The sequence below is a fragment of the Gallus gallus genome, chromosome Z (genome assembly GCF_016699485.2).
Source record: "Gallus gallus isolate bGalGal1 chromosome Z, bGalGal1.mat.broiler.GRCg7b, whole genome shotgun sequence".
NCBI lineage: Eukaryota > Metazoa > Chordata > Aves > Galliformes > Phasianidae > Gallus > Gallus gallus.
This window is the reverse complement of record NC_052572.1, coordinates 18,807,151-18,820,777: the sequence shown is the minus strand read 5'-3', so window position 1 is coordinate 18,820,777 and position 13,627 is coordinate 18,807,151. Positions and strand designations below refer to the sequence as shown.

General features: G+C 37.2%; 1 protein-coding gene across 13 annotated transcripts in view; it reads left to right on the top strand.

Moving 5' to 3' along the window:
- Positions 1-13,627, top strand: part of PDE4D (phosphodiesterase 4D) — a 586,915-nt gene that overhangs the window by 558,366 nt on the left and 14,922 nt on the right. For 12 of the 13 annotated variants that reach the window (XM_040656476.2, XM_040656475.2, XM_004937252.5 and 9 more), the window contains one exon: positions 11,250-11,343. In XM_040656476.2, the coding sequence (XP_040512410.1) occupies positions 11,250-11,343 (94 nt within the window). Of the gene's footprint in view, positions 1-2,923; positions 4,607-11,249; positions 11,344-13,627 lie in introns of those variants that run through there. The other variant, XM_004937259.5, reaches the window with a different exon arrangement.

Sequence of the window (13,627 nt, the reverse complement as noted above, 5' to 3'; positions counted from 1 at the left end):
TGTTAGAAAACCATCAACAGTGGTTCTTAACCCACTTATTGTGCCATTTCTCAACATAAAGGTTGCTACTGCAGAGTACTGTACAGTACTAAATCAAATGCCTTGCAACAATTCAAGAATATAACGTCTAAAGGCATAAAACAATATTTACTGGCAATAGTTACTTCTTCATAGTTCTTCACAAAGCAAATGCATAAAATATGTGTATTTCAGATTTTCCTTTGTTTTACTCAGGTCCTAAATTTTACAAAGTTGCCTGAAGTTACCCTGCCATACTGCTTATGAATTTTAATTGGCACAAAATTAACATTTTGTAGTCTTTCAAAATTCACTAAAGCTGAACATCACAGCTCCTGGGATCTCTGCCACCTCTTTTATGACTCTTGTGGAGAAATTTACCCAGGCTTGTTGATTAAATAATGGCCAAAATTTCTTATGGGTGTTAAGAGATTTTGTCACCTTTCTGCCTCTCACGTTCTGATTCTTTCTAAATGTACATGGGTTGCTCTGATAGTAATGCCTCCTATTTATTTCTATGGAAAGTATAACAGATACAAAGAGCATAACAACGCTATGTGAAAGAGCAAATGACAGTGTTATTGCTAGGAAAGTGTTGCCTGCATAGTCCATCCCTCCTTGGCCCAAACAATTGTAAGTCAGAAGATCCCAAATTCAGACTATGTGGTGGATGTGGTAGGACAGTCCAGTCAAGACTGGCACTGTGCCCCATTGTATTCAAACTGATACGGGGCTTGGTTTTATCATGCTGCAAGAGAAAGGTTATCTTCTTCCCTGGCCTGACTCCGAAAGTTTGAGCCTTCAGCTCAGTTAACATTGTGATATAGTTATCAGACTTGATGGTTTGTCTGAGTTCCATGAAATCCAGAAGGATCACCCTTTTGCTATCCTAAAAATAAGTGCACATCACCTTACCCACTGAAGGCTGCATCTTGAACTTTTCTACAATGGGGAATTCAGATGTTGTCACTACATGGATTTTGTTTTGACTCTGACTCATAATGGTGACCCCACACCTTGCCACCATTAATGACACAATCCCAGAGACTGTCATGTTCAGCCTCACGTTAGTTCAGTAGGTCCTGACAAACTTGCCTACAATGTTCTTCCTGTTCCTGTGTGATCATTTATGAAGCCCATGTGGCAGAAACTTTGCAATATTCCAACATTGCCATCATTGTTCTCAACACACTGAAGCTGACATTCAGTTCCATACACAGTTCCCTGGTTGCAGTCCTCCAATTAGCATGGATGAACTGATTGAGACACTCTTCATTTTGTGGTGTGACAGTTGTGAATGGCTGTCCACAACATGGCTCGTTTTCATGTTGCTGTCACTACTGTAGAAGCATACTACCCACTGTCTCACTGTGCTGACATCCACTGTTTGGGCCCCATAAACATTTAGCAAGCATCAGTGAATGTCAGTGGTTGCCATTAATTCCACATGGAGGAGTTAAGTGTCACGTTTGCTCTGTGTGCACGTCCATGTCAGACACCATTTTGTCTGAGTGCCCCTCTACTGCCATCTGTTATGTGGCAACAACATGGAATGGGACATTGGTGGGAAGGTTCAGCCTCTACTGCCATACCAGCACCATCTGCCTCTGACATCATGGACCATCATAAAATAGGAGGCATTACTTTCAGAGCAGCCTTCATGCAGCATTGCTTGTGGAAAGCATCCTTGTTTTCTGAATTATTTTTTTACTCAGTTAATGTGTTTTCAAATTACACTTTTCTCACTTCTATATTCTCTGTTTGATTGAAACTAGTATAGAGAAAGAGCCATTATTCCACATTATTCCTTCTCCCTGTAGTGTCTTCATGGGTGTATCATATTGCTGGATTTCCACCTATCTCTAACTTAGGTTTTTCTTCTCTGTGTAGTTTCTACAGCAGATAATTTAAATATTCCTCATCTGAAACTTTTTTTTTTTTTTTGTCCACTTTTACTCCCTATTGCTTTCCTTCTGTAGTCCTCACTTGCCTATGAATTTTGGAGCAGCTCTTTGTACCTTTTTGGCTGTGTTCAGAGGCATCTCTTGCAATCATCAGTGTTGTGATTTTTGAGGTGAGGTGGAAGGCAATGTTGCAGTCTATTTAATTAAAGAAATCAACGGAACTATTTTCAGCCCTCATTGTTAGTATTGGATAAGAGCAGTGCTCTCTTGTGAGTGAATGGAAAACAACGTAATGCAGGTGTAGGAAAGCTTTATATTTAATGTTACAAAGCTGAGATGGAACAAACAGGAGAAATATTTTTCAGATAGGCTATTTTAATCTCTTTCTGAGTCTCTAATAATCCATGTGTTTTCAAAAGCTAATTACTTTGTATGCATCCACTCTAAGAGATCTAGGACAGGTATAACAGTGCTTTTTATACACATTTTATATAACCTTTTCTTATGAAAACACATACATGCTGAATGGTCCTTTGACTGTAGTTGTCACACTATTATGCATTTCTCTGCTGTAAGGAAGAAATTCGTTAATCCCATATTTTGCTAAATTGATTTCTGCAGGCTTAATTCTTTCTCAAGCATTCAGTGTTGCTGACATTGCTGGGTAGCATCATCCAGAGATCTGGAAACCACTTCAGCCTAAAGGTCCCTTATGACTGTTGTCGGTCAGCATCTACCAGTGAATCAGCACCGTAGCTAAGGCTGGATGCTGCACTTCATTCAGCCTGTCCTTGGACATTTCTTCATTGTCATATCAGGATGCTCTCCCATTTTCTGATACAGCGAAGTCTCGGAAATTTGCCTCACTAATGCATATGCCTTGCACAGAGTGGTGCACAGTAATGTATTCCGCCATTTAAGTTTTAGTCTCTGAATGGCAGATGGTGTGGTATTTTATTTAATACTCTGAGTCAGCTCACTGACATGTGCCATTTTCAATTACTCTTTTTTTTTTTTTTTGATGGAAGGGGGAAGGTGATGTATAGCTTTAATTGATTTTATTAATCTGCCACGGCAGAATGAGCAAAAGCTGAGTAAATAGAGTCAGAATATGAGAGGACTAATATCTTTCTTTTGAATTCTCCATGGAAACTTAGCATTTTCTGGGAATTATAAGACACATGACCAGTCTTATCTCAAGAATAGCTGCTTTTTTTCTATTGAAATTGGAGGAGAAAAAAAACCACAAAAAAACTATGCATACACATTTAAAAAAGAAAAGAAAAGAAAAGAAGAGGAAAGAAGAGAAAAGAGAAGAGAAGAGAAGAGAAGAGAAGAGAAGAGAAGAGAAGAGAAGAGAAGAGAAGAGAAGAGAAGAGAAGAGAAGAGAAGAGAAGAGAAGAGAAGAGAAGAAGGAAAAGAAAAGAAAAGAAGGAAAAGAAAAGAAAGAAAAGAAAAGAAAGAAAAGAAAAGAAAAGAAAAGAAAAGAAAAGAAAAGAAAAGAAAAGAAAAGAAAAGAAAAGAAAAGAAAAGAAAAGAAAAGAAAAGAAAAGAAAAGAAAAGAAAAGAAAAGAAAAGAAAAGAGAAAAGAAAGAAAAGAAAAGAAAAGAAAAGAAAAGAAAAGAAAAGAAAAGAAAAGAAAAGAAAAGAAAAGAAAAAAGAAAAGAAAGAAAAGAAAAGAAAAGAAAAGAAAAGAAAAGAAAAGAAAAGAAAGCAATGGAAACTGACTTTCAGTGGGCTGAGCAGATCATTCTTTAATTTAGATTTCACAAAAACAAACCCCCTTTTCAGTGTTACAGTACATAAAGATTGCTCAAGAATCCCAGTAACTGTCGTTTTTTTTTCCCTTCATTAAGAAAACTCAAATATTTCCCTTCCATATGAAAAATTGAGAAGACTAGGAAAGACACGTGAACATACAGAATACTCATTTTAACTGCTTGGATGATGAGTCCATTGAAGTGAACTGGCAAATGCTGCCAAAGGTACAAGAACTCGAACTAATTATTTTTGAATGGAGTGTGAATGCTGCAGGCGGGGAAGCCATTATTAAATGGCATTTGCTGTTTCAAAAAAGAAAGAAAAAATAAAAGAATTACCCCATCCCCAGGAGACTCCCTGGTGCTGGCCAATAGAAAATTATCCTACCTCATGTCATCAGCCGCTTGGATTTATATATTTTAGGATGACATACTATTGGCTGCTAGTTAGGCTCTATGGGAGGGATTAGTGGTACTCTTTGTGGCTTCCCCTCCAGGTCCTTATTTGGTAGCTGTTGATAGAGCAAGTCTTTCCAGCAGCTGAGCATCTTGACATACATTATTCATTAAGTCCTGGTGTTCAGGAAATATGCATATCCCTAGCTCTTCTGATATTTCTTCAACTCATTCAGTATGTCTCTTCAACGTTGCCTGTGAGTGCTTGGAATTTTACAAATGGCATTTTTACAATCAGAAGACTACACAGTTGGATTTCATTTCAGAGTGCCTCCTCTGCACACAGTTGCTGAGAACCTGAAGATCAGCAAAAAGAATTAAGAGAGAAGGCATCTTTCTTCTTGAAACTCTTTTGCAATATCAGATAGCAAAGAACTGAACAGCTTAGATTTGTTATTATAGGAAAAAAAAAAATAAAAAATGCCTGAGGCAAACTATTTACTCTCAGTTTCTTGGGGCTACATAAAGGTAGGATTTTGTTTTACCTTTTAAGAACCTCGATTTGCGGTGCTTGATTGCATGATTACTGGATATCACAAGTATTTGCGTATAATAGGGCTATGGGTAATATGCATATAAAGTAAAAAATCAGAAAAGCACGCCTTTGTTCAGCAGTGAGAAAGAACTGCACTGTGTACAGTCTTTCTTATGTGCTGGGAGTTGTAAAATAATGTTGCAGTAGTGGATAATTAGACAATGCATACTGCCATAGAAATTCAGAAGAGTTTTGTGTTCCTTTATGAAAGATTGCTACAGAACTGTATTTATAGATGTTAAAGAATTAAAAACAAAACAAAACAAAAAACAAACAAAAAAAAACCAAACACTCAGAACTGAGGCAGCATACAATAGGATACAGTGTGATTAAAGAGGCTGAGGATAATGGATGAATTCGTGACTCATACTGATTTTAACAGCTGAAGAAATGTGAAATTATCAACAGTATTTTCCAGCAGCATTTTCTGTTAGCTTGTGTGTGTGTGACAGTTTATTGATTAAAACACGGGGAGACTGAAAATTGTGTTCTTGCAATATTGATCTACATTATTATGTAGAGCAGCTTTGAACTAGCCTGAAGCTGCAGTTGTGTTAAAAAGAATAGAATTAAATCAGCTTTTATCTCTTTTATGGGAAAGTTTTGCACCAGTGAATTTAATCAGTGTTCCAGTCAATGAAATTCACTTAATACAAAGCTAGGCTTGGGCATTGTTTTATCTCTGCTAGTTTTTTTGTGCTTAAAAACAAACAGTGATGTTTCCATATGGTTAATGAAACATCATCCTTTGATTGACGTGTACTAATTCTTCCAAATAATCCTGTTTTAAAGAAAATTCTCATTTTTACTGAATTAAGTAATGTAAGTATTTAAATAAATCACTAAATATTACAAACACCATACTCACTGATTGAATCTCTGGTGCTTTTTGGATTAATATCTGCTTTTATAATGGATTTGTTTTAAAAGTAGAAGTGTAAAAGCCTCATTAGGTCATTGTGTCCGATCAGGTCATTGTGACTATCCTCTGCTATTGCAGAATTGTTACGGTGTATTCTCAAGGATTTTGTTCAGTCATCTGTGAAGACATTGGATTCTATTATGCTGGCTACGTGGATTCCTTTCTCATTTATAAGAAAATAAGATGGAATTATTTTCCATTCAGCTAATTGAGAAGTATTTATTGTAATTTGCTTGGAAGTGTTTTCTGGATTGTCAGGCAGCTACTGTGGTGTTCTTTCTTGCTCAATAACAAAAATTAAATCACCAGACTTAAAAAAATATATAAATGAAATCATGTTACTTTGCTCTTAAAATGGATACAGTTATTTTTAACTAAAGTTGAGCAGACAGCATGATAGCTGCAGCTGATTACACATGGGAGAATATGTCCTCTACTGTATAGACAGTGTCCTATACTTTGTATAGGTAATTATTTCAGTATAGAAGGTAAGTAGTACTTGAATACAATTGTAGCATAGTGCTTCCTAAGTTCATGGCATCCACATCTTAGGAAAAATGTGAAGATGTAGAGGGAGATTTACGCTTACTGGCAATCAAACTTCATGGCGTACATTTGCATTCCTTACCATATATATATATATATTACTTATTTGTGCTTCAGGCTATACTTTATTGTCTTCTTTTAAATTATATTGGAGAGAATGATGGCCAGATGGATGTAAGAGATTGTCTGGCTTTCACTGAGTATCTTCGCATGAAACAGTGAGCGCACTATCACAATGCCAGGCTCAGAGACAGGTACCTGACTGTAGCTTATGAAAAAAACCAACCTGTTTGTAACCTTGATATTAATTAAATAAATATACTTTCAACCAAAATCCGTATTTATTGAGAATGCTGTTTACTTACTAAGAGTCCTGTTAAAATCAAAGGTAGTTTTGCTTCAATAGAAACCTGGTGAATCTATAAGGCTGGCATATTTTCAGTTATGTATAATAGTTTAGTATATATACATATAGTTAATATATGTAGTATGTATAAATAGTACAGTTTGTTTTATTTTGAGTTATGAATGCCTTTTTAAAAGCAGGTGTTTTTAGGAGCAGGTAGCCTGGGTGAGAGAGGTCCTCCTAGGGTATCTACACCTAAGGCCGTTCTGCATGCTTCTTCTCCCTGTGCAAGTTAACTGCAGACTGCACATTTACTGAAGCTTTCTGTTACTGAATCAAGGACATTCTGCAAGAGATGTAATCAGTAAACACTGTTTATATTAAGCGTGCAGACCAAACCTCTTCATAGCCATGAACTGATTTTGTAGGTAGATCTCCTCTGTGTCTTCAGAGTCAAATGTGAAGTTTCCTCTTGCTTACAGATGCTAAGTCTCCTAAGAATTACATCAATCTGGTCACCATTTGGGAATACAAATACTACAAAAGACTATTTTTTTACATACGTTTGCTGGCATCATCAAAAATCATATCTTTTCCTCCACAGAGTTGTTTTTTTATACCCTCAGTTGGCCATATATTTATAGAGAGACATGGACACACAGGCCATGATCCCAGAAGGACCTTAACTACCCAGCTCATTCCTCAGTCTGTAACGTGTTCTTTGAAGATGACTGCTATTTAGGAACCTGTTCTTATCAACACATTCAACACATTTATTCTTATGTATTGCAGCTCATTCCTCTCTCAGTATTTTCAGATTTATTTTTTTTATTTTTTTTACTAACTCTGCTGGTGTGACATCAGTACTCAGCAGTGAAGAACTGCATAATTGACTTAATGGACATTTTATAGCCTGTTCATTTCCAGGGGGAATTTCCTAGGTGATAGTCAAGGGCAGTGATATTCCAGAGGGGTACAGAAATGTCATTTTTCTAATCTTACAGTGCTTAGCATGTAAAATGATTAAACCTTTCTGAAGAAGAATGCAATATATGCATAACCCTTCCAAAAACCTCTACTTTCTGCCTATATTGAGCTGACAATGTCATAATTAAGTTGTATGATGTAAATGTAAATTTGTAGCAGCAGGTTGGATCCGTTGTGACTGATTCTCTTCAACTAGGAATGTATGTGCTATTCAGTTTTTTAAAATGGTTAGTTAAAATGTCTTTTACATTTACTATTAATAACAAGAGTTTCTTCGAGTTTGGTCTGACTTGTTTTGAAAAAGTGCTAAATGTTACTTCTGAGATGACAAATGATGAGAGTATAGGCAGTCTAGCCAAGTTCCAGGCACTTACAGGAGATGTTTCCTGGATGACTGAAGCAGTGTTGACTCACAGATAAAACAGAAACTCCTCTGATTTGCAGTGAGATCTTGCGGGAGCCACATGAGAATTAAGGCAGAGTTCTATTCTCAAACAATAGTGCAGGGATGTGTAAATGCGTGGAAAGCTGATGCCCTTTGAACAAGCAACTGTTTACGGCTTTGCTTAGGCCCCTATCAAGTTTTTGAGGACTTGGTAAAATCAGGAGATTTAGGTTTGGTGTATTTCCCACCCCCTCCCCCCCACCCAAAGGAGAAGGTTTTAAACATGAAAGGATTGAGTAACATGCACATATACTGAAACCAGATAGTTTCCTTGATTATATTTCAATATCTCTGTCACTGTTCATTTCTTTTATTTCTCTCGTGCTGCATTGTTCTTCATCAGAAACAGCTGTCTGCTTACGGTATACAACTTCATATGATTCAGTGTGGATGACAGTCATAAGGTTTTGTCATGTATAATTTGGAAATCAAAGCAGTTTTCTGAACTCCATCTCAGACCAGATGTTTTCAAAGTAGTTGTCAATTAAAGCCTGTTCAGCAGCGACACAGCCTTTCCCAGGTTTTATGCTGATGGTCTAGCTTAGGTGTTTGGGTGGCTTGTGGCGTGATTGGAAGAGGGAAGGCAGGTGTCTGCATCAGTCAGAAATGCAGAATTAGAAGGGACTACCATGCCCCATCCAGACTAGTCCTCTATCACTGTGGGCAACCATACAATAAATATTTATTTCAAAATTCCTGGAGAATCTACTCTATAAGCTCTACAAGATGATGCCCAGTGTGCAGTAAAAAAACCTGAAAGCTCAAAAGCCAGCACTGGAAAACAGAAACACACAGGATATACTAACCTCTGTGTTTATATGATAATATTCTGTGTAATGTAGAAATAGACCAAACGCTAAGCTCCAGCTGAGGACAAAAAGGACTCCCAGTGTTTATTACTCTGAACATGTTGGAAAACTACCAGCTGCCAGTCATTATTCAGAGAGTTTAGCACTGAGTGTGAGAATTGCTTGAGAAAATGTAATACTGTTAACAGCATCACCAGGTGCTCCATCCACTTTCTTTAAGTGGAACTAGCCTTCAGTGTTAGTAAGAAAGGTATCTTTCTCCCTCTCTACCCCCACTTAAATCCATGAATCAGAGAAAAAAGAAAATCACCTTCCTTTTTATTTTTTTATGTGTCAGGTAGCTGCGGAGGAAGCATAGTGCAAACATTAATTCTTTCAAACATGAGAATTTTTTTAATAGATGAGTTCCCAAGTCATACTTATGAACAGTGGCTAGATGATCTTTTTTTGAAGTGCAGCAGGTGATCCAGTTGTGTTGCTCTGCAGCTGCAAAAATGGAACATCAGAGTTGGGCATCACCTATGGGGCCTTATCAGGAAACAGCTAGATAGACACAGAACTGTGGAGAGGGATCCAGAGGCATTAGCAGCAACTTTGTAAAGTTTCAGGTTCTGAATGTAGTATGGAGATAAGTAAGTCTGTGAGACTGTCATTGTAAATAATTTCTCACCTTGGGTGTGTGAAAAAAACTGTTTGACTTAAATGCATGTTAACAGTTTAAAGTAGGACTTTAACATGTATTTTCAGGACTTTTAGCACTGTTGTGTTATTTTTTTTTTTTTTTGCAAGGATTGACTCATTTTTAAATATTTATAATTTTGGTCAAAAACACATAATGTCACCGTAGAGGACAATGCTGGTTTCATGCAGAATGTGTAGTCATAAACCTCATAGCTTACAAAATATTTGCAGTGTGGTTCAGATTTTCATAAATCTGTTGAGCACTTTCTGGCACACAGGTGTGTCTAAGATAAAAACTGTGCCCTTTGGTATGTGACAGAAGTAGCATTTGTTGTAGGAGTCTTTGTAGGAGTAAATTCCTGGGCTGATGGTGTGTCAAGGTGGCAAGAAAATGCAGTGGCTAATGGTTGAAGTGTTACATTAAAGGTAATTTTTATATGGTGCACTGTGAGCAATACAGTAATTGGTGACTTCCAAAGACACTGTGAAGAAAATAACGTCTTTCACTGTGCAAAGCCCCTTTGAAGCAAGGGCTTTGATTCCACTGGGATGAAATGGAAAGGAAATAGATCATGTTTATTCTAGTGCTTTATTTAATATATAGAAGAAGAATTTACCAATTTTCTACATAAAAAGAATTTCTACAGGGTTGCATACTGCGGATAGAGATTGCTTAATGTAATAAATAATCATGTCTGGGTGAACAAAGTGGAAGATGACTGAAAATAGTGTAAATTGCTTGGCTTTGTTCAGAGAAGACAGGAAACTAATAAAAAAAATGAGAAGATGGTGAAATAGTAGACTAAGTTCCATTATGACAGATGTTGATTTACATTGGAAGGAATTTTTTTACTGGATTATGGGTATTTCTGAGTTCTCTTTATTGGTAATATCAAGGCAGGTGTCGGAGCGCTGGCACAGGTTGCGAAGAGGTTGTACAGTCTCCTCCTTCAGAAACTGCCTGGACGTGGCCTGGGGCACCCTGTTGTGGGTGCTCCTGCTTCAGCAGCCAGATGGACCTGAGGGGTCCCTGCCAACCCCAGCCCTTCTGGGATTCTGCAAGGATGTCTTTTAATCCTGTATTCGTGAAGGAATCAAGAAAGATTCAATGATAATGATACAATTAGCTATAAGTTTCAAGGAATGCTAATATCCTCTTGCATAAAATAGATTACCTGTGGGACTTGCTATCTCTCAGGGAAAACAAGTTTTCATAGATGGCTGTTTTCTGTATCATATATGTACTGACAATTTTCTGAGGCATCAGACAGGGCAAGTCACTGAACTGACCAAAATAATTTTAAGAAAAAGATAAGCTTAGTTCTGTTAGTCCTGGCATGTAGGAATTCAGTAAGGTTGGTATGTTTAAGGAGTGCCATATTGTGTAGATCCATGATGAGGCAAGCAACTTGAATGGCTGTAGAATGTATCACCAAAAATGTGTGGTAGGTTAAGATAAGGCACCCTTATAGATAAGGATCTTATATAAACATGTTTGCATTTTATCTTCAAATTAAAATCAACAACCTGAAAAAAAGATGCAGTGTTTTTATTTTTATGAATATGTCTTATAGCTTTCACTTGAAAGTAGGACCCTGTGTCTAAGTAATTGAATCACTGTTCAGTATTTCTAGGGGTAAGGAATTATGTTGTCCAACCCATGAATAAGGTAGAAGGGAAGAATAGAATTGTATTTCATTTTTCCTTTCACTGTTACCTTAATTTAGTGTCTATTTTGACTGTTGTGTCTTTTGCCCTATTACAAGTTGACTGCATTTTCTTATCCTGCCTGAAATATGTCTTGATCACTAACTTATACTTTTTTGTTGTTCCTTTCCAGTTTAAAAGAATGCTCAACCGGGAGCTAACTCACCTGTCTGAAATGAGCAGATCAGGCAACCAGGTCTCAGAATATATATCGAACACATTTTTAGGTAAGACAATGATGGGAGCTTTTGCCTTTTTTTTTTTTTCTTTGAGTTTTAGCCTTTTAAAATTGAGTAGCTTTCCATATTGCTTTCTGTCTTCAGAAAGTGTGCATGCAGTATTTCATTGGCCAGTATTTGAGCAGAGTATGGTTGATCCATTCCGTCACAGCTCATTTAGTTTGTGTGTGTGGTTTCCCTGTGCATGTAGTGACAGATAAATATTCATATACATATTGCCATGTAACATTACAGTGATTGCTACCAAATTAAACAATGAATATATAATGAGTTAAGTATGTAATATATTAAAAATAGTTCTTCCATTCTGTTTCCCTTATAGCCAGAAGGAAGGTTAGAGCCAAGTGGTTTCAGTGTGCAGAAAGCAGACAATCACAAGTAACCTCATTAAATCTCACAGTTCTGATGCTTTGGTATTCCCTGCCTACACGTGAGAGCGCTGATGAATATGACTAAGTCAACATCTGAGCAGGCGGCTGCCAGGAGAGTTTGTGCAGCTAAAGAGCTTACTCTGTGGGATGCGAGCATCGAAAAAGCCTTATGCAGTATTACAAAGGCTGTGGTTTCTCTATAGTTGTGCAGAAGGCAGTGTGTATATCTTGATAAAACTGGTGAAAATGGATAAGACTTGGTTCCATACAGCTGATTTTGAACAAGAAATAAAGTAAATATCTGTTTTCAGGGGCTCATTAAGACCGTGCATGTGAGGAGAAACACAGCTAGATACATCTAAATTAGGATAACAAATGCTTAAAGAAGTGCTGATCACTCATGGAATCTTGTTTTATTTCTGCCATAGTTGCAACTTTTTTTTTTTTTTTTGGTCAAAAGAAGTGGGTTTTTTTGCTCAGGTCCACTTTATGCTGCTCGTCACCATAATCAGAATGGATCGCTTAATGTGCTGGTTCAGTTTATCCATGATTGCAGTAGCATGCCTGAGCACTGCACTGCAGCACAGCAGGATTTCTTACGTGAAGAAAGTGATGAGCTTGTATTGTAGCGAATTGCTGTTGCACGGCTTCAGGAGTCCTGAAAATGACAGTGTAATGTTGCCTGAGAAGATGACCTACTTAGGCTAACTGAAAAGACTGAAATACCAGTATCTGCCTGTCTTTACTTGAAAACTTAAGGCTCATTTTGACAGGATAAGGAAATGTATTTGTCAGCCTTACAGGATACCTCAATCTGGAGCAGAAAGAGTGCTGGAGAGGCCATCACTTACAAATTACTGAGCTGTGGATATTGTTTTGTGGCTGCATATAAATGAAAACCCATGCTTAAAAATGTAGGTGCAGGAGGAATACAGTGGGGGAAAATAACTCCACCAAATCTTATGCTTAAATACGATGCTTAAATCTAGTATTCTCAATATGCACACCCTAAATGTGTAGATTCTGAGCAACAATGAAAAGAGGGACAACAGTGTATATAATTCAAATAGTACATTAAGTTATCTATTAAGATACTAACTTACCTCCTGAACATCTACAGACTCTCACATTGGAGATTTAGGAAGGTGTAATGAGAAAACAGGTTTTCATTGTTCTTCAAAATGGACAGACTGCAGATAGGTCTATATGACATGTATAAAATTATTTTAATGATAACAAATACATTCCTTGTCGAAGAACTAAAGCTTCTATCTTGAAACTGGTAATATCCAAGCATTATATTTTTCAGTGTAACTAATGTGTTTTCCTGTGAAGAGAATGTGTATGAGAACCTGTCAATGAGTATAATATAACCAGGGTCAAAATGGCAGGTTGACTTTTGTGGATATTCAGATGGGTCTGAGACACTTTACCTCCCTGTTAGCAAAAACACAGGCAATCCTGTGGAATTCCTTAGCAAATCTGAAGTTGTTCAGACAGACTCTTCCTTTCACTTGAATTACTCTGACAGCTCAGCTTATGAATCTCCCTTTGATGGGTCTAAGCTTTGTGAATGTGACCGAAATCATAAACATCAAAGCATGAACACGAGTCACTGTTCCTCATCTGTTGTCAGTTTGCACCAGTCAAGAGCTCCAGCTTATCCTCCCCCATTTTTCCACATTGTCCACATGCAGAGAGCCAAGTGTGGTGGGGGCAACCAGGGAACTTGGTGCCGCAGGCAAAACTTGGTGACATTTCTGCAGTTTCTTCTTTTGCTCTGATTTGTTTGGAATTTGAGGAGTCCAGTCAATGCAGGCTGGTAAAGGAGAATTAAAAAGAGAAATGAAAAGGGAAAAAAAAAAAAAAAAAAAAACCAACAAGAAGAAACAAACACAGTA